We start from the raw sequence: 24,095 nt of genomic DNA, 5'->3' as shown, positions 1-24,095 counted from the left end.
TCCAATACCCTCCAGCCCTAAGTCCCCTCCACCCCACCACCAATGTAGAGAGCAGCGCCGGATCTGCATCCAAGTTAACATCCAGCTCAATTAGGGGTAGCAACAGCTGCAACAAGCAGGCCACACCCCTGCCCCATACTCTTACCCACCCCTGTTTTTTTGGGTTTTTTTGGAGATGGCAGCCCTCCATCCTTCCGCTCCTTAATATGCAACCTTCTAAAAAAATTTTGTAACTCTATACAACTTTGGAAGGAGTCATATTTACATGAAGGTACAAAAGAAAAACCTTTATTCAAGACATCAACCATAGCCTTAGTAAGCATTCTAGATAACAAATTAAACACAGATCTATGTTGTTCACTCAACCTTGATTCAACATGATCTCGATCATGGCCCTGGATGGCCTGGTGCCATCTTTAAAAATGGCGCGGGCCATCCAGTGCTCCTACTATGTGACAGGGGCCGGCCAATGGCATGGATACCCTGTCACATGGTAAGGGCAAAGGGCCATCGGCACCATTTTTATTAGTGGCAGCCGACGGCCCGAGAGCTCCTGGGACCCCCACTGGACTACCAGATAATTTTAAAATGTTTTTTTTTGGGGGGGGGGGGGGTCAGGAGGGTGGGGGAAGCTAAGGGAGCTGTTTTAAAGAGTCGGGGTGGGTTTTTTGTTTAATGGCTCGGGCGCAGTTGATTAAAAAAAAAACCCGATCAGGCCACACGAAAAAAAATTCACGATGTGAATCGGAACCGGAATCAGAACCGATTCCGGTTCCAATTCACATCTCTACTGTGAAATCCTCATGAATAGAAATTCTATGTGTGACAGGTAAGAGAGTAACAGTGAGTGTATACTACTGGCCATCCGGCTAAAATGAAGAAACAGATTGTGAAATCAAAACAATCAAAAAATCTTTAATGATGTGACTTTTACAATGGATACCTCTGAATGTGTCTGTCAACACCGCCCTAACCCCAACCCACCTCCCGAAAAATCACCCCGAATGAAAATGCCCCCTTACAATGGTCCATATATAGAGTAAGGCTCTCTCTCTCTCCCTCCCACCAGACTCCTGCACGAGCTGTAGCAAAATGCTGCATGTAGATATGCAGCTGTAGACATGCACTTGTGAAGAATATTTTATAACCTACATGTGTAGATTATAAAATAGCATGTATTTTCACGGCAAGATACGCTTGGCCCTTTTAAAATCTACCTTTAAGACCCTAAATTTAGCCACCAGGGCCTCTCTCCTGCAACTTCCCCTGTTATTGGTACCCATATGTATCATGACAGTCAGTTCCTCCCCGGCACACTCTAAAATCTTATATAGGTGGCACATGAGGTCCGCTACCTTCGCTCCAGGAAGGCTAGTTACCAAGCAATCCTTATACCCACCAGCCACCCAGCTATCTACATTCCTAATGATCAAATCACACACTATAATGGCCGTCCTAACCTTTCCTCCTGGGCACATGACCCTGGAGACACATCTTTAGTGCGAGAGGATAAAACATTCCCTGGAGGACAGGTGCTAGCTACAGGATCATCTCCTGCCACACCAAGGTGTGGGTCTCCTGCCAGGTGGAATTGCTCCTCCAAAGCAGCACAAGACCATAGGGCATCTGCGGTCTGCAACTAAGAAGTTATTGGAAGTACCAAAAGCCAAAACTGGCTAGATTGGATATCACTAGAAACAGAGCTATCTCTGTGGCCAGGCCTTGATCATGGAACTCCATCCTAGAGCATTTGCAAAATGTCTCCTGTCTGAAGACTTTCAAAAAGGCATTGAAAACTTACCTTTTCTCTTCAGCCATTAATTCTAAGTTTGTGGATCCAGTGCAGTGAACTTGCCTTTTTGGCCATTGTTTTTTGCTATATGTGGTTTTGTCTATGTGCTCTCATGTATTTGTTTTTATGAATTTTAATTATGCATGTTCTGCTGTGTAATCTGTCTTTGACTAACATGTAAAGTGCGGGTTTTAAATTATTTATTTGGTGTCTATTAAATCATGATTTATGCACCAAATCATGATTTGTGAACATATTTTATAAGCATGAACCATGGTTGTGTGCACTAAATTGGATTAGTGAACTCTACTTTTTTGTACACATTTTTAGGTTTATGTGCTTTTTTAAGTCCCCATACATCTACATATTAGCTTAATACATGGGGAGATAACTTTTTTTTTAATGAGTGTTAATATAATGTGAACTGAAATACAGTGCACATTTCTTACTCCTGTCTTATTACATTTGGCCCTCAGTGTCTTACAATCGAAATGCAAAGTTTTCATTAATGTACCCCAACACAGATGAACAAGTGTAACATTCCAAAGTCAATATCCAAAATGCATTCTGAGTGATATAGCTCCATAAGTGGGACTTATGTGGCTAAGTGTAGCAGCTGCTGAATATGCCGCTTAGCTGCATAAGTCCCTCATATGTCTAAAATGTTAGCCGCATAACTTGTGGGTGTGTAGTGGGCAGATTATGGTGGAACAATTTAGCTGTAGATGTTATATGGCTAACTACTGATATTGAGTTTTAGCCGCATAAGTTATGTGGCTAAGTTAGACATGCTCAATAGCAAGTCTAAACTTAGCCATATATAGCTTAATCAGCTAAGTGCACACATGTATGTGTATTTTCAGCGGCTTAGCTGTGCTGCTAAATATACCTTGTAGCTTAGCGAGATAAGTTAAATATGGCTAAGTTATCTAAATGGCCAGGTTTAAATATTGACCCCTCTATTTTCACACTCTGTTTGTATTACAATAGAGATAGCTTATTTTTAAACTGTCAGCTCAGTATAGTTCTATATACACATCCTGATCTTCTTGATTTTCACACCAGCTCCCCTACTAGGGTGCAGAAAATGAGGTATGCTAATAAAATCCTAAGAAAAGACTGGTGTAAAGTTTCCTTGCAATACATACAGTTAGGTACTCAACTCTTGTTAAGGGAGACTGAAGTTGTACTCTTTGTTCCTGGCTGTCCACACTGAAATATTTTTGCTGGATATAATTTCATCTTTTATGTTGCACAATTTTGATATAGTTACTACATAGAATACTTTCTGTGTAGGTCAATGAATTTGATTCATCCAATACTTCTTGGCCTCTGGAGGGTGAATAGTAGAAAACCTCCAAATAGCAATTGCCATAAAAGTGGATATTTGAGAGATAATTGGGAAGAGGGGTGGAGCGAGACAATAATTGCATGGTCTGCAAAACATAGTTGTAGCTTACAGGAGGGAGGAGCCACCATAGATGTTCAATTAATGTCATTTACTCTGCTCCACAGACATACACACAAAAATCAATTTTATACTTGCTAGGGCTGGGGCAGCACTGCACATTGTCACGTGGAGCAGTGGATCTCAGCCTAGTCCTCGGGACATACCTAATCAGTATGGGTATCATATTATCCACAATGTATATGCATGAGATGTATGTAGATCTATCTTATTCACTTTCATTGAGGATATCCTGATACCAAGATTGGCTGGGTCACTGGATGTGTCCTATGGAGTGGGTTGAGAACTATTGATGTGGAGGGACCTTGGTTTGATTCCCAGCTTGGGTCTTTCATTCCCCAGGACTGGGTATGCCACAGAGGTAGGATTCAGAATCCAAGGGGAAAGAGGGAGCCATAGTTGCCATATAATGGTGACACCTAGTGCATGACTCCCAGCTGAGGACCATGACTGGATTGTAGCATTGTTTTAGAACAATATTTATAGCTCTAAACAAGCTTATTTTGTTAAGATGGATGCAGAAAAGACAATATAAGAGGCTATTATTAACAGTTTATTGGCACACTAATTGGTAAAGCATACATAAAATACAGCTGTATTGTAACACACTGACTCACTGTGTTTTACATGTGCTGAGCATGTTAATATGTAAATGAAAAAAATTAGTTCTCGTTAATTTTCACATAAATACCCATGAATTAAAAAAAACAATTGAGGGCTTTACAAAAGTATTATACAAGAAAAGTACTATGAAAAGAGATATCAACATAAGCAACCAAAATACAGTAAAAACACAAAATCTTTAAATGTATTAAGCTGCCCCACAAAATTACTAGATTACATGGCTTTAAAATGTCTGGATCAACAGCAGTTATACAAAGCAAAAACCCTGACAGGATCAGGATTCCTTCTTTTCCCACATAAAAAAATATTTGTCTGTGGTGCAAAAATGGGGTTTCAGTATTTGTATTGAATGCTAAAATGGCATTTCAAGACTTTGTTACATCAGCATCAATAACCCTGAACCTGCAACACAACTTAAAATGCTGAATCTCTTCAAAAGAAAGAGTAAAGAAAGAACTGCAGTTACATTTGATTTTGTTAAAATTACTTTCAATAGCTGAGGTTTCTAAAACAGGAAACAAGTGCAATGAGATAAAGCACACAGGACTTTACAGTATTTCAAAGTTTGGTGTGCTCACAATATGGCTCTGAAGTAAAAAGGAGCCCGAGCACTGGTGAGCTTTTTCAAATAAGGCCTTAATTTGGAAGGGGGAAAAAGCTTTATTTATTTTTCATCGATTTATCATGGACTGATAACTGATTCTCAAATTATATGAATTAAGTCCAATGCCAGTATCATATACAATATGAAGGCTTCCGAAAAATGGAGATAGAAGCTTATGCATAATACGTCTCAAATGAAAAAAAAACAAACAAAGAAACAAACAAACAAAAAAAACCCCAAAAAACAATCGGACAACTATAGTTCCGAAATAGATTATCTGTATAGAGTTTTCCTTTAATTACAGAATATTGTGAGATAGCAGTAACCCACTGCTGTACATAACAGCAGGTTCTGAACTGGCCTAGGGTTAACAAATGACTCCAGGCCATCAGCGACAAGATGAACCAGTCCTGGGTTTGTCCAGCTGTATCTATCAACTTACAGTTATGGTCTGACTGAGGGAAGCAGGACTCAACATCCATATCTTCAATCAGGGCAAAGGTGGGACTGGTTCAGCCTGTCCCCGAGGACACAGTGCCCTTTGATAACTGTTGGAAGGAGCATGCAAACCTACTGGGAAGCTTGTGGGGTAGGGTTTTCAGCTTTGGTCTCCTGGCTAGTGGGCGGTTTGCTGTTCCAGGGGCTGTTCCCCAGTGCAGGTGAATTGTTGAATTCTTCCTCATCCTCCATGCCGTTTGCTGCATCGTACTGTGTGTTCTCTAGCCTGGTGATTAACCTTTCATCTTCATCTCCAAATTCTCCACCCATGAGCGTTGGTTCTCCAACAACCATCACATCCTGCGAACAGCAGAGACCGTTATTGTTTAACTTTGTAGTGTCCTTCTGAAAAACAAGAACAGACTGTACAGACTAACTGGGAAATTATTGGATTTTTTTTTTTCTGTGTTAATGACATTGGTGCCATGGCACTTACAGTTTTGGTTTTTTTTTTATTAGTTTTCTGAAATAAACACTGCCTTGGGGTGTTCTACATGTGTAGGTTGGCAAACATTCAGTACGCTGCATAGAAGTTGCTGTCAGTTCTTTTAACAAGTTAACTACATTTCTCTGAACACGCGCTTCGTTTCATCTGCACAGAGCACTACGCTAAAGATCATAAGCCTGCATATGTAAAGCCTGAACCAGGCTCTCCCTAGTCAGACTGGCCCTTATTTGTAACCATTATGCTTGACATTTTGCTACTTAATTGTGGTAATTAATTTAGGTAAAGTTTTCAATAAAAACAATGTTCACACTGATTTGACAATTTGCATAGCTAATTAAGTCATTAGCAAAAACCTGCTGATTGCCAACAAGCCCTGCATTTACCATCTGTTATTTCATGGTGCCTGTCACCTATCCTGTGCAGGCATCCCTGTGCCAATCTGTGCAGCAAGAGGACTAGTCTGTCCAGCTGGTATACAACAAAAATGTAGAGCGCTAATTATAATTATGTTGATAAACCCAGAAGTCATCAAAATCTGAATTTCCAAGATATGAATTTTTGTTTAATTAGTACTTTCAACTACAGTTCCTTCTTCCAAGAAAAAGCTAAATGCCAGTTGTACTGTAGCATAGTATTGCTGTTGTAAATAAGACAAAACAGCACAGGTTAAGTGGAGAGCAAGTCAGATTGAACATCAGTAAATGACACTGTGCAATGTAACTTTTTTTTTCCACATTTAAAAAAAAATGGGTCTGTGTGAACTAGAATACATTTGCATATGATTTTAAATTGTAGAACTAGCTTTGAGTCTCATTGGGTTAGGTGGGAACTGCAATGGAGTCAGTCATTACCCTTTGTGATATTTTATTATCTCTGCTGTGGCACAATGCAGCACCACAATAACTGTCAGTGATCAGCTTGAAAGATGCCATATTGAATAATGTTTCTCATCAATGTCCTAGGTAGCTGGGTAGACTATTAGTAATTAAGAATGAAAATGTGTAATATGCCCAGTTTTAGCACTGCCAGCTGAATATTAAGAGTTATATAAAGCTAGTCCTCAATCAAAGCTCTGGATAAATGTGGCGTGGAGTGCTTAATGTGTACAGAAGATCTAGGAATTGTCTTATAATCAGAGAAAGCTAGTATGTGAATTCTTGTGCTATGCTGGAATCTGCGTTCTATCTGTAATATTCATTAAATATGGATTGCAAGTCCTGTGAAAGGAGCTTTGAACAGTGCCACTCATTATAAATTGGTGAGGAAACCAATGTGTACAGCTACAGGTTCCACAGACAGCCTTTCCAGCTTTTAGAGGGCGATAACTGAACTTTCTAGAACTTGGTACTGGCAGTTCAGCATGCGACATTTCCTTAAAGCAGACCATGCTGTCTGATTTAGTAGGCATAAGCATATTTGTTAGGATTGCCTTACATATCTTATTCTTTAGCTTTAGAAATCTCCTACTACTTTGTCATTCCAGCTATTACAGCATTTAGTTAATTACACTGGATAATGATGATGATAATCATACACACACTGAACCCCTGATCAGGCCATCTTCTCCCTGGGTCTGCTGGGGAATGGGATGGGATGCTGTGAAGAAGTATTCATGGGGAGCATGGGGGGGGGGGGGGGGTTTCCAGTCGTGCAATGGTGATTCCTATTGGATGAATTTAGGGCACAGAAGGAGCCATAGTACACAACCTCCAGTTCAGGACTGTCACTGTAATATCTGGACCAAGGGCCTGATGTACTAAAGGATTTTTCCCATTCTGAGTAGATGAGTCTACTTGTGAGTTGGAAGGGGATATAAAATTAGGGGAAACTTAAAGGGCAGTTATGAATAAAGGCTTATGGTGCTGATGCCCATTGGAGGCTACGTCCGAATGAGGAAGAGGAATCAGCCAGGCCAACTCCTTCACCCCTTCCACCCATTATTATTCTGATATATTCATCAAATGTGGCTGTCTTGAAACCTCAAACTGATAGTGGTTGTAGGGGGATGACTGGTTTTTTTTTTAAACAAAGGACTATTCGTGATAAAAAGAGACAGGTAGTAGAACTGACCCACTGTTGAGAACAAACAGAGGTACAACTGTTGTTTTAAATTAAAGTAACTTTTTCCTGGTAGGAATACCAGAAATGCAAGGAGTTCCAGCCAGAAAGCAGATATTCTATAATGGTGTCAGTCAGACTCTTCAGTGTGACATTACATTTTGATTAAGTTACAAAACGTTATACAATCTATCATAAAATTCTGCTGATACTGGCAAACATATTTTGTTATTGAAATGTTTAAAATACATGTGATAATAAATCTAAAATTTTCAGCATGAAAACCGGTCCGTATTCCATGATAATTTCTCTGAGTCCTCACCCCAATAAGAGAAAAAATGGTTCTCTCATAATTTATACCTAAATTTTGCTATATAACAGCATTTTGACCCTCCTCAGAGGTTATTATGGAATATGAACTGGTTTGGTAAAATAGGCTCTCGGCTTCGCCACGGCCCATTACTTACCAAACCGGTCCGTATTCCACGATAATTCCTTCTGAGGCGTGTTGTATGGCTTAAGCATTTTTTTGTAGTGATGCACTGAAAATAAAGCAGGGTTAGTTTAAACAGTGTATTCAATACATGTATCACTTAATAAGGCATTCTTTTCTCTAGAGAGATTTTTCTGTATTGCACAGTTATGCTTATTTGCAAAATTATTTTTTTCAGCTTCTGATTTTAAAGGTTGACCAAAGGTTAAATTAAGTCTTGGTATGCTTTAGATGCAGACAAATTTGACTGGCCCGTAGGAAACTGCCCCATCCATTTTTAATGACAAGTATCTCAGACTTAAGGAGGGGAATTTTAAAACAATGCGGGTAGGGCTAAAGTCTGTAGGTACTTTTTATCTGCAAACTGCATTCTGAAGCTTCAAAGTGGACTTATACACATAAGTCTGCTTTGAAAATTTCTGAGTTGGTCCTGTATGCGCAAAGATATACATGCACAAAGTTACATCTGTCCCCAGTCAGAACATCTAAACTATGCATGTAAATTCTTTCCCCACTCCAACTCTGCCCCAAAATACCTGTTGCAGTCATGTAAAAAAGTAGGTGCACAATCACGTTTTGTATACACTTTTGTGCACATAGACACCCGGTTGATTTTCAAAAGGCTATTTAGACACATACAATCTGATTTCATACATAACACAAATGTTTTTGAAAAGCAACCCCATTTAGGAGTTCTGCATTATTTCTGCAGCCTGATCAATAAGGAGTTTTTACAATGGTAAAACATGCAGGATAGGTCTTACAAAACTATTCCAGTTCTAAAATGGCTCAAACGTTGGAAGCCAGTTCAAATCTCTAAGCAAGTAGAGAAAGGTGAGGGATGAGAATAAGATCAATATTTACTTGTCTGAAACAGGATAGACAGGTTTGGCTTTCACAATAACTAAATGCCGTATGTACAGAGGGTTATTATCTATAGATATGTTGTTTCTTTAATGATTCATTTCATTTTCATGGTATTTTTAAAATGAGAGTATTTATTGATTTATTTCAATTTCACTTAAAGATTGCCTTTCACAATACTCAACGTAATTTATAATATAGCAAATTGCCAGTGACATTAAATAAATGAATCATACATATAAATAGCAATGAAAATATAGTAACAAAGGTCAAACAATTTATAGGTGAATCTTTTTTATTAGACTAATAATACATTTGTGGCTAGATTTGAGTGTTCTACTCCCTTTTTTCACCAGGTTTTGCATACCTTTTAATTGTATTATTAAAAAGTGATGGTTGGTATGATAGCATGACAAGGAGCTTGAACAGCTATCATGTTTTGCTACTAGTTATGCAGGAACACTAGGGACTAGGTGATAGTGAAGGGACAGAATACTGGGTGTCATCTCCCATGGTCTCCTTCAACTGATGGTACAGTTTCTCTTGTAGATGTGGTGTGCATAGATGGGATAGAAAAGCAGCACTGATCTCTGGCCATACCAGGAGCTGGCACTGGCCTAGTGAGAGGCAGTGGAAACATCCAGCAGAAAACTGTTCTCTTCTGCTGGACTGTGAGGTAATTACTAGGGCCACTCTGTAATTAGCATAAAGGAATAGCATGGCAGCAACACCAGATAGGAGTTTCTCTCCTGCTATGCCAGCATAGCGAAGGTGAGGGGGTAAAAGAGATCAAAAACCTCAATTAAGAAAATGATCTGTACCCTTACAATACCAGGCCTCATTCCCCTTAGGTTGAGCCCTTAGGTGCCGGGGCTGGCTGGACTTATTTAGGAATCTGTGAGTATGTTGAATTAATAAAGATTGGGGAAAATGTTTCTCTTTCTGTGAGATTAACAGAGAACCAACTCCTTTTTAGTTAAATATTTTGCCTTCCAGTTTTGGAATGGACAGTTTTGGTCAATTCAGTAATCGTGAAGACTGAAGAAAAGTTATAAAAATATAGCAATGTTCGCAATGGTTGTGAATCAGTAATCATATCAGCAAAGACTAGATGGAAAAGGGATCTTCAATATAGAAACAAAGGAGATAAGGAGTGTACTTGACATCCTAGAACTATTAAAGAGGGCCATAGATAAGCTAAATATATTTCTGTCTATAAAATGAGGTAATTTTCAAAGAATTACATGGGGGTTGCACACATAACAATAGCATATATGCATGTAAATAGTATGTATGGACGTCTATGCTATTTTATAAACCTCGAGAGAATGTGCATATTTGCAGTATTGTGTGTAATTGCTAACAGGGAAAAAAAGGGTGGTCTGAGATGTTCCAGGGTGGGGTACAGAAGTGTGTAATGAAGTTGCTATTTTGCAAGTGGTTATACACATACATTACTGTACTTATCTGAATACTTTTACACTGTAGTGATTAGAGATGTGCTTCTTTTAAACATATTGGTTCGGGTGCTCCGCGGAAAATTACGGTTTCCCACTTTTTTTTTGGCAATTTTTGATGAAGTGCATTAGTGCACACTAATGGGCCTTACTGCGCACTAACAACCAATTAGTGCGCAGTTCACTGAACGAGACAGTGCGCACTAGCTAGATGTTAATGCAGGTTAGTTAGTGCGCCCTAATAGAACTTACAGTGCACTAAGTATGTAGTAGTGCGCTGTAACTAATGTTAGTGCGCACTAAAAAATGCTACTTAAAAATTAAAAAGTATCAATTCAGAGGAGTTCGTTAGCTAGAAAAACAGTGCGCATTAATTGGTATTACTGTGCACTAAGAGATATGCAGTGCGCAGTAACTCTGTTAGTGCGCATGAACATGAAATACGAATTTTGCCGAAATTTCGGCAAAAATCACTTCGTATATCGGTGCTACTGAACCATGACAAATTAGACAATATCGTTGATATTGTCTAATTTGTGAAAAACAAATGCACATCCCTAGTAGAGATCGGCAGGCCACAGTCCTATCCCGTGGCTCTTACCTCTGACCTAGGCCCATCCAGGCAATTTCCTCGCGTTGTAGCCAGCCATCCTGTGGAGGCAAAAGCGATGGCAGCCTACCTCCAGTCCCCCACCACATGTTCCCATTGCCAGGCTGTCTCTTGTGCGCGTGGCAAGCCATGATGTGCTGCCTCTACAGGCCATCCTCTCCCCATGAGGTGGAGGGCCACTGAAGCCATGGGGCCCAGCCCCCTTAGAGCACACGCACGCTGATATCTCCGCTCTTATAAAGCCAGTGGCGAAAAATTCCCGGTGGCGCCTCCTGAGGACATCAGCAGCTCTGCCCTATAAAAGGGCTCCTCAGATGTTCCAGCCTTGCCTCGCAATAGGTCGACTCCTCCTGGAGAAGTGCTTTGCCAGAGTTCCTGATCCTGCATCCTGCTTCCTGTCTCCACTGTGGCATTCCTGAGTCTGTATCTTCTGCCCTTGGTTCCTGCTGTCTGGTTTGTTTCTGTATCTCTTCATCGGTGGTCAGTCTTCCTCCTGTCTGTCTTCAGCATCTCCTAATATTCCTGTTGTCCCTTGTCTTCCTTCTCTTTGTCATCCTCCTCAGATTGATCTTTGGCCTTCACCTTGGACTGGACCCTCATGCTGTTTGACCTCTGCCTTTCACGGACTACAGCTTGTGCCTCATCTTCAATTAAACTCTGCCTGCCTCTGACCTCTGCCTCATCCAGACTCCACTGCCAGCTGCCTGTCCAGATTGTGGCCTGACCCATTTGCATTTCCTGCCTAAGTCCAGCCAGCCCCGGCACCTAAGGGCTCAACCTAAGGGGAATGAGGACTGGTATTGGTTAAGCTCCAGTTGGGCCTCTGCTTCGGCCAGCTCTGCCTGCTAACAGTGGGGACCTGTAGGGTTTGTCCCTGCAGGTTGCGCCAACCCCACCTCAGCCTAAGTGTCCATTTCCACAACAGATTACTGAGGCCATGGACTCAATGGATCTAGCCACATTGAAAGCCATTCCAGGTTTATCCCAGAAACTGCAGGCCCTCCAGTCATCCTTAGAACTCGCTGAGGTAGATACGAATCATTTTGCTGCATGCCTGAACTCCTTAACCCTACCCACTGCCCCACCATTGCCTGCCACAGTTTCAGCACCAGTCCCAGGAACCTGATAACCAATAATTCCATTACCAGCTCCACCCCGGTATGCCAAGGATCCAAAGCAGTGCCAGGGATTCCTCAACCAGTGCCACATGCATTTCTCCCTCCAGACAGCACTGTTCCCTGATGACATCACAAAGATGACCTTTGTTCTCTCCCTCCTTGATGGAAGGCCCTGGCCTGGGCTTCTCCGCTATGGGAGTGCTCAGATTCTCTTCTCACAAACCTCCATAATTCATATTGGCCTTCAAGCACGTCTTTGATAAACCTAATTGGCTGCTCACAATGGGCCTGGACCTCCTGCACCTATGCCAAGGAAATTGACCGTTAATACATCACACCATTGAGTCATGAACACTGGCTACAGAACTGAACTGGCAGGTAGAAGGTTTACACGCAATATTCCTAGAGGGTTTGACTCCCAAGATTAAAGATGAGCTCATGGTGCGGGAACTTCCCACCTCTCTTGAAGGTCTCATCGATCTCACAGGGAAGATTGACAGCTCCAGGTGCGAGCTCGTGAGATAAACTCTGCTCAAAAGGGTCTCTCCAGGATATCAGTTTCTGCTATACTTGACTCCATCACACCATTGATGGGTTTATCAGAGCAGCCCATGCAACTGGGTTATTCCCATCTTACAAACAAAAGAGGACTCAACACCATCAACTAGGTCTCTGCCTTTATTGTGGAATGTCTGGTTACGTATTGGCTCAGAGCCTGGGGAGAAGGGAGAACAGTCCTACACCCCAAGGCACCAGAGCAAGTGACACTTGGTCTGGCTACCCCATCTCTCCAACAAACCCCCATGGGCTTTACCACCCAAGTCATACTGGATTCCAGTGTCAAGGGAAATTTTGTGCAAGAGCAGCTCATTGACTGGTACCGAATTCCCATTATTCCTTTAACACCAACTTTGGCCTCTCCTCCTTCCATGGAGACCCCCCTTCCCGGTTTGGTGAATCATACCACTGTACCACTCATGTTAAGGGTAGAACCCATCCACATGGAAGTCATCTGCTTTCAAGCGCTTCCAAAAGCCATGAGCCCAATCATCTTGAGCTGCAGAGACACCAACCACAATTTGACTGGTCCACGATGGAATTCACCCGCTGGGGACCAGGCTGCATAGGATCCTGTTTGAGGTCTGAAGAGTTCCCCAGCTCGTTGATCATGGCTGCCACCCTTCTGAACCTTCTCACCCCTGGAAGGGAGTCTAGAGAGGCTCAAACCATCCCACCTCTGGGAGAATACTCTTAGGATAGTTTTTGAATAATTGAAAGTCCAGTTCGGTCAAGAGAGATTGAAACACAAAAACTTGGAAAAGGAACACAACTGAGCTATGAAAAGATTTGAGTAATTAGTTACCAAGAAGGACAAAAATACAAACCCTGTATGCCCTTCTGCAACAAGAAAGGGAAAAGAAATCTTCACTTTCTGTTGATCCTGCCTATCTGGACCCTGAGAAGGGAAAAGTTAAGCTCACTCCAATTTTGGGGCATGTTCTCTGTCCAAGTAAACCTGAAGTGACCATCCTTTCTCCTGCGAAAAATATTCAGACCCTGCACTTGCAAGAACTAGAGAACAAAAGCCTTCTAAGAGAGTTTCATGCCACGCATCCCAGTAAATCCAAACCCTCAGGGAGGGGGTAATGTAGTGATTGGCGGGCCACTGTCCTATGCAATGGCCCGCTGCTCTTACCTCCGGCTCGGGCCCAACCATACAATTTCCTGGTGTCGCAGTTGGCCTCCCAGTGTGGGCTCAGGCAATTGCAGCGTCTACTCCTGGAATCCCAGCGTGTTCCCATCGCCAGGATGTCTCTCCTGCATGCGACAAGCTGCGCTGTGCTGCCTCTGCAGGCCATCCTCTCCCCATGAGGCGGAGGGCACTGAAGCCATGGGGCCCAGCCTCCTTAGGACATGAGCATGCATATGCTCTGAACTTATGGAGCCAGTGGCGAGAAGTTCCCAATGGCACCTCAGCAGCTCTGGCCTATAAAAGAGCTCCTGAGCTGTTCCAGCTTTGCCTCAGCTATAGGTTGACTCCTCCTGGAGAAGTGCTTGGCCAGTGTTCCTGATCCTGTATCCTGCTTCTTGGTTCCTGTGGCATTCCTGAGTTTGTGTCTTCTGTCCTTGGTTCCTGCTATCTGGTTTGTCTCTTTACTTCTTCGTTTGTGGTCAGTCTTCCTCCCATCTATCTTCAACACCTCCTCATGTTCCTGTGGTCCCTTGTCTTCCTCCTCTTCGTCATCCTCCTCATATTGATCTTTGGGTTTGACCTTGGACTGGACCCCAACACTTTTTGACCTCCGCCTGCCATTAACGACAGCCTAGACCTCGTCGTCGATTGAACTCTGCCTGCCTTCGATCTCTACCTCATTCAGACTCTGCTGCCAGTTGCCTGTACAGATTGTGTCCTGACCTGTCTGTGTGCTCCACTGTGCTGGCTGCCTCATCTACCACGCTTCGATATGCACCTCCAGAGAAGCCCAAACCTAAGTCCAGCCAGTCCTGGCCCCTGAACTCACAACCTAAGGGGAACAAGAGCTGGTGAAGCTCCAGTTGGTCCTCTGCTATGGCCAGCAACTCCTGCCAATGGTGGGGACCTGCAGGGCTCCTCCCTACAGACTGCGCCAAACCTGCCTCAGCCTAAAACCTAAAGGCCGGATTTTAAATCCCCGGCGCATGTACATCCCTGGGGTTTACAATCGTGGCTGGGCCTTATGCATGCCGGGCCCATTTGAAATGGGCCCGGCCATGTGCATAAACCCTGGGAAACGTGTAAGCACCGGGGCTTTAAAAAGGGGGCGGTCCAGGGGCTGGAGCGAGGCGGGCCAGGACAGCACCATTCCAGCACATGCAAGTTACTTCAGGTCAGGCCCTGAAGTAACTTGCAAAATAAAAGGTAAGAATTTTAAAAAAAGGGTTTTAGAGGGTGGGGAAGAGAGGGGAAGGGAAAGGGAGGTTAGGGTAGGGGGGTAGGAAAGTTCCCTCCCAGTCCGCTCCTAAATTGGAGCGGACTGGGAGGGAACTGGGGAAGGCCCCGATGTGTTGCCGTGCGAATGTAGACAACTTTGACCCCCCTGCTTGCGTGCACCACCACCGATTTTATAACATGCGCGCACCGGCGTGCGAATGTTATAAAATTGCATGTCCATGTGTGTGCACCAGGAAGCACATGCACATGGACCCGTGCGTGCATCTTTTTAAAATCTACCCCAAAGAGTCCACTTCCACAACATACACCTGAAAATTAACTTGCACAAATGAAATTAGACTTTTTTATCTGCAGTTTTTGGATGGGAATGTCCTGGCAAGGTTCAGGGTGAAGTGCTGGAAGATCTAGGTGAACTGATGAAGGTCCTAATGATCTGGTAGATATTATGGCAAACTGGTGATTCCAAGTAAGCATTTGCAAAAGTGGAATACATGCATAATTTTATAAAATATCTGCCTGCTAGTTTAATTTGGGGTTATTAAGTGTGAATTGTTACAATTAATATGCTTGTAAAATAGATGTGTGCATTTTTAATATGGGTAAAGAAAGTATGCATGGGCTAGTATTAAAAATATGTGTACATACTGAAATATACCTGCTTACTTTCAGGCCAGAAATATGTAGTATACTATTTATAAACTGTGCAGCTCCCACCAAACAGTTTATAAAATACTGACATAAATCTCCATGGGCCCATTTATGCATGCAAAAGGTGAACCACAGATAGTTTTGAAAGTTCAGATGAAAATATCTGAGTGCAAGAATATAGAAAGAAGAAAATCATAACAAGATATATTTTCAAAATTGTGAGGTGAATTTTCTAAACTTTATACACATGCAAATGAACATTATGGGGCGGATTTTAAAAGCCCTGCTCGCGTAAATCCGGGTGGATTTACACGAGCAGGGCCCTGTGCGCCGGCGTGCCTATTTTGCATAGGCCGCCGGCGCAAGCATTTTGCATAGGCCGCCGGTGCGCGCAGAGCCCCGGGACGCGCGTAGGTCCCGGGGTTTTTTGAAGGGGGCGTGTCGGGGGCGGGGCCGGGTGATGCGGCATTTCGGGGGTGGGACCGGGGGCGTGGCGCCAGCCTGGGGGCGTGGTCGAGGCCTCCGGACCAGCCCCCGGGACCGGAGGACGGAGCGGGGCTGCCGGCCAACCCGCACAAAGTTACGCCTGCTTTTAGCAGGCGTAACTTTGCCAACAAAGGTAAGGGGGGGGTTTAGATAGGGCCGGGAGGGTGGGTTAGGTAGGGGAAGGGAGGGGAAGGTGGGGGGAGGGCGAAGGAAAGTTCCCTCCGAGGCCGCTCCGAAATCGGAGCGGCCTCAGAGGGAACGGAGGCAGGCTGCGCGGCTCAACGCGCGCAGGCTGCCGATTTTGCGCAGCCTTGCACGCGCCGACCCCGGATTTTATAAAATACGCTCGTATCTTATAAAATCCAGCGTACTTTTGTTTGCGCCTGCTGCGCGAACAAAAGTACGCGCTCGCATATCTTTTGAAGATCTACCTCTATGTGTGTAAGTAGCTGCTACTCAAATATTCCATATTTAACATATGTCCAAATTATATGCAAATTTTCACTTTTGTGTGCATATATATGCATGTAAAAAGGGGCAGTCAAAGGGCATTCCTTGGTGGGGACAACAGTTACATGCAAAAGTTGCTATTTTAAAAAACACATGCATACATTTTCCAACTTGCATATTTTTAGATCTGCTAACAATCAGGCTTAAGTGGCGATAGGTGTTTATTGTGTAGTACTGACTGGGTGGGAGGTCTGGGTGAACTGGAGGGAATTCAGGTTGAAGAATCAGGAGGATCTCCATGACTTGGAGAAGGACTGGGCAAACTGGTGAATTAATTAGTTAAACGGTTTATTTCACTCATGCGCATATGTTGTAAAATCCACCAGTTTACACATGTAAATCCCGACTCATGCGAGAAAAGTCGTACTTTATTTTCATATGTAAAATATATGCACGTATATTTAAAAAAAAATAATGGGTAAAATAGATGCATTCAATGCATTGAAATACATGGTTTCAATGTTTTGTAGATAATTGCTCATTGACCTGTATACACATGAATGTTGTGAGGTAAACATACATGTATTTTATAATATGCACGTATGAGATATGCACATGTTATAAAATACTAAAGTAAAATAATTTGTGGCCACATACTTGTGTATATACTGCAACACTTAATTCTCGCAATTCATTTAAAGCTACCCTCCCTGTGTGTACTTTTAACATCCCTCAAGAAACGAATCTGATATTCATACACAAAGTACTTGCATAACTTATATTTGAATATTGGATTGCTATGCAGATTAAAAAAAAATGTGCACATACTTTAAGCTGCTTTAAAGAAAGTGATAAAGTATAAGGGAAATTTTAAGACCAGCACACGGATGTCCATGTGCACATGGTTCCTGGTGCGCGCACATGGACGTGCCAAATTTATAACATGTGCGTGGTTATAATGTCCACTACCGGCACACACGTGTGCCCGATTTTATATCGGCACATGCATGTGCTCGTGAATGCCAACTCGCATGCATAAGGTGGGGAAATTTTACAAAATGTACGCGGTGACACAATCGGGGTTTTAAGAAGTTCTGGATTAGGGCCTAACTTACCTGCCTCCCTTTTTCCCTATCTGCCCCGACCCCTAAAACCTCACTAACTACCCTACATTTTTTTGTTTTATTCCTTACCCGTGGTCCAGAGCAACAGCAAGTTGCGTGAGCCTGGCATTCCCAGCACGCAAGGCAATGGGACAGTGCCTTAAATGTTGCTTTTCCGGCTCGCTCATGCCCCACTCATATCCCACCTCCGGCCCGCCCCTTTTTCGACAGGTCTTTTTTCTGTGCGTACCGGGAGATACTCGTGTGTCTGCGGGCCTTTGAAAATGTGTGCGCGCAGCCCAGCCACGTGCGTATCTCCCAATATAGGTGCAGGTAGGCCTTTTCAAATTGGGCCTTTAGTGCATACATTTTTGAAACATAAATGTTCATATGTAGTTTACAAATACTAGGGTTGTGCACAGTCAAAGATTTCATTTTCGGCTTGTCCATTCATTTTTTGTTCCCCTTTTTTTGTTTTTTGTTTTTGGGAGCTTTTATTCTTTTTGTTTATTCACGTTATTCATTTTTAACAAAGACCTGGAGGAGCTGAGGCAGACAGAGAGGTATATAGATGAGACCTTCAGGGGCATAGTAGTCAAGTCCCAACTTCAGACTGGCAGCCCTGGTGCTGCCTTGGAGGAAGAAGGTCTCATGATGGGAGAGCACCAACCAGGTGTAGCAGGAAAGGATCCTGTAGCAAGGACCTGCTCTCTAGGTGATGCATTGTCCTTTCGCACTGAGGATATCTCCCCAAGGCCTACTGCCCAGGAGGGAAGGGTTAGGTCGGCCGTCATAGTTGGTGATTCGATTATTAGGAATGTAGATAGCTGGGTGGCTGGTGGGCGTAAGGATCGCCTGGTAACATGCCTACCTGGTGCTAAGGTGGCAGACCTCACACGTCACCTAGATAAGATTTTAGACAGTGCAGGGGAGGAGCCGGCTGTCGTGGTACATGTGGGCACCAACGACGTAGGAAAATGTGGGAGGGAGGTTCTGGAAGCCAAATTTAGGCTCTTAGGTAGAAAGATTAAATCCAGAACCTCCAGGGTAGCATTCTCTGAAATGCTCCCTGTTCCACGCGCAGGTCACCAGAGGCAGGCAGAGCTCCGGAGTCTCAATGCGTGGATAAGACGATGGTGCAAGGAAGAGGGATTCAGTTTTGTTAGGAACTGGGGAACCTTTTGGGGAAGGGGGAGTCTCTTCCGAAGGGATGGGCTCCACCTTAACCAGGGTGGAACCAGACTGCTGGCGCTACCCTTTAAAAAGGAGATAGAGCAGCTTTTAAACTAGAACAAAGGGGAAAGCCGACAGTCGCTCAGCAGCGCATGGTTCAGAGAGAGGTATCTTTAAAGGATACTAATGATGCATTAGAATTAGGGCATCCCGACAGTGAGGTTCCAACAATTAGAAAAGTAGTCCAAGTGCCTGTAACTAAAAACTCACCTGAGCTAAAAAATTCTAACTTATCCCTATCAATTAAAAAGCAGAATGAAAATACAAACAAAAAACAAACTTTGAAATGTTTGTATGCTAATGCCAGAAGTCTAAGAAGTAAGATGGGAGAATTAGAATGTATAGCAGTAAATGATGACATACACTTAATTGGCATCTCAGAGACATGGTGGAAAGAGGATAACCAATGGGACAGTGCTATACCAGGGTACAAATTATTTCGCAATGACAGAGAGGAGCACTCGGGAGGAGGTGTGGCACTTTATGTCCGGGATGGCATAGAGTCCAACAGGATAAACATCCTGCATGAGACTAAATACAAAATTGAATCTTTATGGGTAGAAATCCCTTGTGTGTCAGGGAAGACTATAGTGATAGGGGTATACTACCGTCCACCCGGTCAAAATGGTGAGATGGACAGTGAAATGCTAAGAGAAATTAGGGAAGCTAACCAAATTGGTAGTGCAGTAATAATGGGAGACTTCAATTACCAAGCGAAACAGAAGCAATCCCTTGCACATCCGCAAGTAACCAAGAGCACTGGTGCAGGCAAAAACTTGTCACCACCAAAACTTGTCAGTGAATCTTATTTTAATGTTATAATGTTCCAAAACACTTTACACTTTCATTTAGAATGGCAACTCCGTAAAGCATCAAATTTCAGCAGTCCCCCGACACGGTCCCGTGTTTCGCTAGGCTGCATCGGGAGGGACCAGAGACATGATTATATCTATAAACACAAAACAAATATACATAGTCGATTGGTGGAGAAAGGCTACATCAACTACAAAGAAACTTTTAACATGTATTTCATATACTTGTGATAGCGTTATACGGAGCGCGAGCGCCCACACAGGTGACAGGTATTTAAAGAGCAGAAAAGGCGCGAATCTAGAGGATCTCACAAGAGCTGTCAGCCAACCTATCTGTCAAAACGTCAGCAGTTCCATACACTCAGTCAAACAGGAACCATTCTATGTCTTTATTAAGACCTTTTGGGAAAACTGTATCCAAAGTGAAAATTCATCTCTGTTCCCTCCTTCCGAGAATCTCGGGGAAGTTGCCACCCCGAGGCGGGCGGCGAACCACCTCAATTACCGTGAAGGAGAGATCAGAGATGGTGTGGCCCGACTGGGCCCAGTGAGACACCAGGGGCTCGTCCATCCGCAGAGAACGAATGTTAGAACAATGTTCTATCATTCTGGTTTTTAACATCCTAGTAGTTTTCCCAACGTATAGGGCAGGGGCAATTGACGACATAGATGACTCCTTTAGTCATACAGTTGGATTCAGAGCGAAACTTAAAAAGCCGGCCGGAGGTGGGATGTGTGAAGCCGGAGGAGACGGACGTATGACTGCACATAGCGCAGTGACCACATGGTTGATGAAGGTTGCCTGTGACACTCTTCCTGTCAGTGGTGGGTAGTGCAGTGTGTACTAGACGGTCACGTAGGTTTTGTCCCCGTCGAAAAGTGAAATGTAAGGAGCTGTGAGGTAATGATGTGAGTCCTAATGAGGACCAGTGGTGCCGGATCATACTAGCCACAGTCCTGCCCATGATTGAAAAGGGTAGAATACAATTATTGGCTCCATCCTCCAACTTCGTGGGTGAAAGAAATAGCCAGTCCCTGTGGGTATACAGAGCCCTCTTGAAGGCTTTCTTAACCACTCTGGTGGGGTATCCACGTTCCAAAAAACGGGTAGTCATATTATGTGCTTGCGACAAAAATTCTACTCGAGTAGAACACAGGCGGTGTAACCTTAGAAACTGACCCGTGGGAATATTGTCACGCAAAGCTCTAGGGTGACAACTTTGGTAGGCTAGAAGGGTGTTACGGTCAGTATTTTTTCGGTACAGCGTGGTCACAAACTTTTCATCTGACGCTGAGATCAGAATGTCTAAAAATGGAATTTCACGTGGGTGGATACAAAACTTAAACTGTACATGACTACTCAAAGAATTAATCCAATCAATAAACATATAAAATTGTACATCCGTCCCGCCCCAGATGATAAAGACATCGTCAATATAACGCCGCCACAAGAGAATAAGCCTAAACCAGTCAGAGGAATAAATAAAATCTTTCTCAAATTGATCCATGAATAAACAGGCAAGGCTGGGGGCCATTGTGGCCCCCATAGCCGTGCCCTTAATTTGTTGATAGTATGTGTCCTGAAACTGAAAGAAATTTTTTGTGAGGGCCAGTTCGGATAGACACAGTAAAAATGATATGGGCACCCGATGTGGCAGGGGACGAGTGTCTAGGGTGTTTTGTATTACTCGAAGGGCCTCATTTTGGGGAATATTGGAGTACAGTGAAACCACATCTAAGGTGGCAAAAAAGAAAAGTTCATGAAGGACAGCCAGCTCGGATAATATTGAAATAAGGTGGGATGAGTCCCAAACATATGATTGAATCTGTGAGACAAACGGTTTTAAAAACACATCCACAAATTGGGATAGTGGTTCTAAAAGGGACCCGATCCCAGAGACAATGGGGCGGCCAGGTGGATGTACCAAAGTTTTATGGATCTTAGGTAAAGTGTAAAAGAGGGGCGTTATAGGGTTAGAGGCAACCAAAAACTTAGCCTCTTTGTTGGTTATGAAATGTCGGTCTAGTGCCTCATGAACTATATCTTTGATTTCCACCATTAGAGATGGGGTGGGGTCAGAAGGTAAGGGACTGTAAAAAGTAGTATCCTGTAGTTGTCGTAATGCCTCCTCTTCATAGTCTATTTGGTTCTGTACCACGATCCCACCCCCTTGTCCGCTGATTTTATAATAATTGAACTGTCACTTGCTAAATCGTCAATAGCCCGGAGATCCTCTTTAGAAAGATTATAACGAACAAACTGTTTTTTTGAAAAAATGGAACATGCATCCTTACACACTACACGTTCAAATGCACCAAGTAGTGCATCGGTGGGACCCGGGGGAATCCAACGGGACTTAGGATGGACAACAGAGAAATCAGTTGTGGATGGAACATCTATAAAGAATAATTTCAATTTCAGGCAATGAAAAAAACGATGTAAGTGCACAAACAAGTCAAACAGGTCACCCTTAATCGTGGGAACAAATGAGAGACCCCGCCGTAGGACCCCTAATTCCGATGCAGTTAATGCCCGTGATGATAGATTAAATACTGTTTCTGGAGCTACAGCCATGGGTCGGTCTGTGAACGTGTGATCCGGGCAGGTCTCTGTGTGCTCTGTGTTGGTGGGGCTCCATGGGGGCATAGGGCTCGGGTGTCCCGTTGCTGGCCTGAATCCAAAAAAGACGCAGCAATTGAAGAGTAACGAGAGGCCACAAAAGGCACTGAGGCTGTAACGTCTTGAGCTGCAGATGTTCCAAGATCTCGGGGAAGAATTGGTTGGGTTGTTTGGGTAACTTCCTGAGATGAGGGTCCGCGATTTCGACGGCGGTTGCGCTGTGATAGCGTGTCCTCGGCTGAAGAGTCCCCAGAGGAAGAAGAATCTTCCGCAAAGGTGACCTTTTTTCATGGCTTTTGAGTCATCCATTTAGATGTGGTTTCACTGTACTCCAATATTCCCCAAAATGAGACCCTTCGAGTAATACAAAACACCCTAGACACTCGTCCCCTGCCACATCGGGTGCCCACATCATTTTTACTGTGTCTATCCGAACTGGCCCTCACAAAAAATTTCTTTCAGTTTCAGGACACATACTATCAACAAATTAAGAGCACGGCTATGGGGGCCACAATGGCCCCCAGCCTTGCCTGTTTATTCATGGATCAATTTGAGAAAGATTTTATTTATTCCTCTGACTGGTTTAGGCTTATTCTCTTGTGGCGGCGTTATATTGACGATGTCTTTATCATCTGGGGCGGGACGGATGTACAATTTTATATGTTTATTGATTGGATTAATTCTTTGAGTAATCATATACAGTTTAAGTTTTGTATCCACCCACGTGAAATTCCATTTTTAGACATTCTGATCTCAGTGTCAGATGAAAGGTTTGTAACCACGCTGTACCGAAAAAACACTGACCGTAACACCCTTCTAGCCTACCAAAGTTGTCACCCTAGAGCTTTGCGTGACAATATTCCCATGGGTCAGTTTCTAAGGTTACGCCGCCTGGTTCTACTCGAGTAGAAATTTTGTCGCAAGCACATAATATGACTACCCGTTTTTTGGAACGTGGATACCCCACCAGAGTGGTTAAGAAAGCCTTCAAGAGGGCTCTGTATACCCACAGGGACTGGCTATTTCTTTCACCCACGAAGTTGGAGGATGGAGCCAATAATTGTATTCTACCCTTTTCAATCATGGGCAGGACTGTGGCTAGTATGATCCGGCACCACTGGTCCTCATTAGGACTCACATCATTACTTCACAGCTCCTTTCCTTTCACTTTTCGACGGGGACAAAACCTACGTGACCATCTAGTACACACTGCACTACCCACCACTGACAGGAAGAGTGTCACAGGCGGCCTTCATCAACCATGTGGTCACTGCGCTATGTGCAGTCATACGTCCGTCTCCTCCGGCTTCACACATCCCACCTCTGGCCGGCTTTTTAAGTTTCGCTCTGAATCCAACTGTATGACTAAAGGAGTCATCTATGTCGTCAATTGCCCCTGCCCACTTCTATACGTTGGGAAAACTACTAGGATGTTAAAAACCAGAATGATAGAACATTGTTCTAACATTCGTTCTCTGCGGATGGACGAGCCCCTGGTGTCTCACTGGGCCCAGTCGGGCCACTCCATCTCTGATCTCTCCTTCATGGTAATTGAGGTGGTTCGCCGCCCGCCTTGGGGTGGCAACTTCCCCGAGATTCTCGGAAGGAGGGAACAGAGATGGATTTTCACTTTGGATACAGTTTTCCCAAAAGGTCTTAATAAAGACATAGAATGGTTCCTGTTTGACTGAGTGTATGGAACTGCTGACGTTTTGACAGATAGGTTGGCTGACAGCTCTCGCGAGATCCTCTAGATTTGCGCCTTTTCTGCTCTTTA

General features: G+C 43.6%; 1 protein-coding gene across 6 annotated transcripts in view; it reads right to left on the bottom strand.

Moving 5' to 3' along the window:
* Positions 1 to 3,800: 3,800 nt before the first annotated feature.
* LDB2 (LIM domain binding 2) overlaps positions 3,801 to 24,095 on the bottom strand; it is a 711,173-nt gene continuing 690,878 nt past the window's right edge. For 2 of the 6 annotated variants that reach the window (XM_029590544.1, XM_029590560.1), the window contains 2 exons: positions 7,960 to 8,034; positions 3,801 to 5,331 (listed from right to left, as the gene is read on the bottom strand). In XM_029590544.1, the coding sequence (XP_029446404.1) occupies positions 5,059 to 5,331; positions 7,960 to 8,034 (348 nt within the window). In that variant the 3' untranslated portion in view covers positions 3,801 to 5,058. The remainder of the gene's footprint in view (positions 5,332 to 7,959; positions 8,035 to 24,095) is intronic. The other 4 variants (XM_029590552.1, XM_029590570.1, XM_029590580.1 and 1 more) reach the window with 4 other exon arrangements.

Source organism: Rhinatrema bivittatum, chromosome 1 (genome assembly GCF_901001135.1).
Source record: "Rhinatrema bivittatum chromosome 1, aRhiBiv1.1, whole genome shotgun sequence".
Classification (NCBI taxonomy): domain Eukaryota; kingdom Metazoa; phylum Chordata; class Amphibia; order Gymnophiona; family Rhinatrematidae; genus Rhinatrema; species Rhinatrema bivittatum.
Note: the sequence above shows the minus strand (reverse complement) of the source record. Positions and strands in the feature narration are given on the sequence as shown.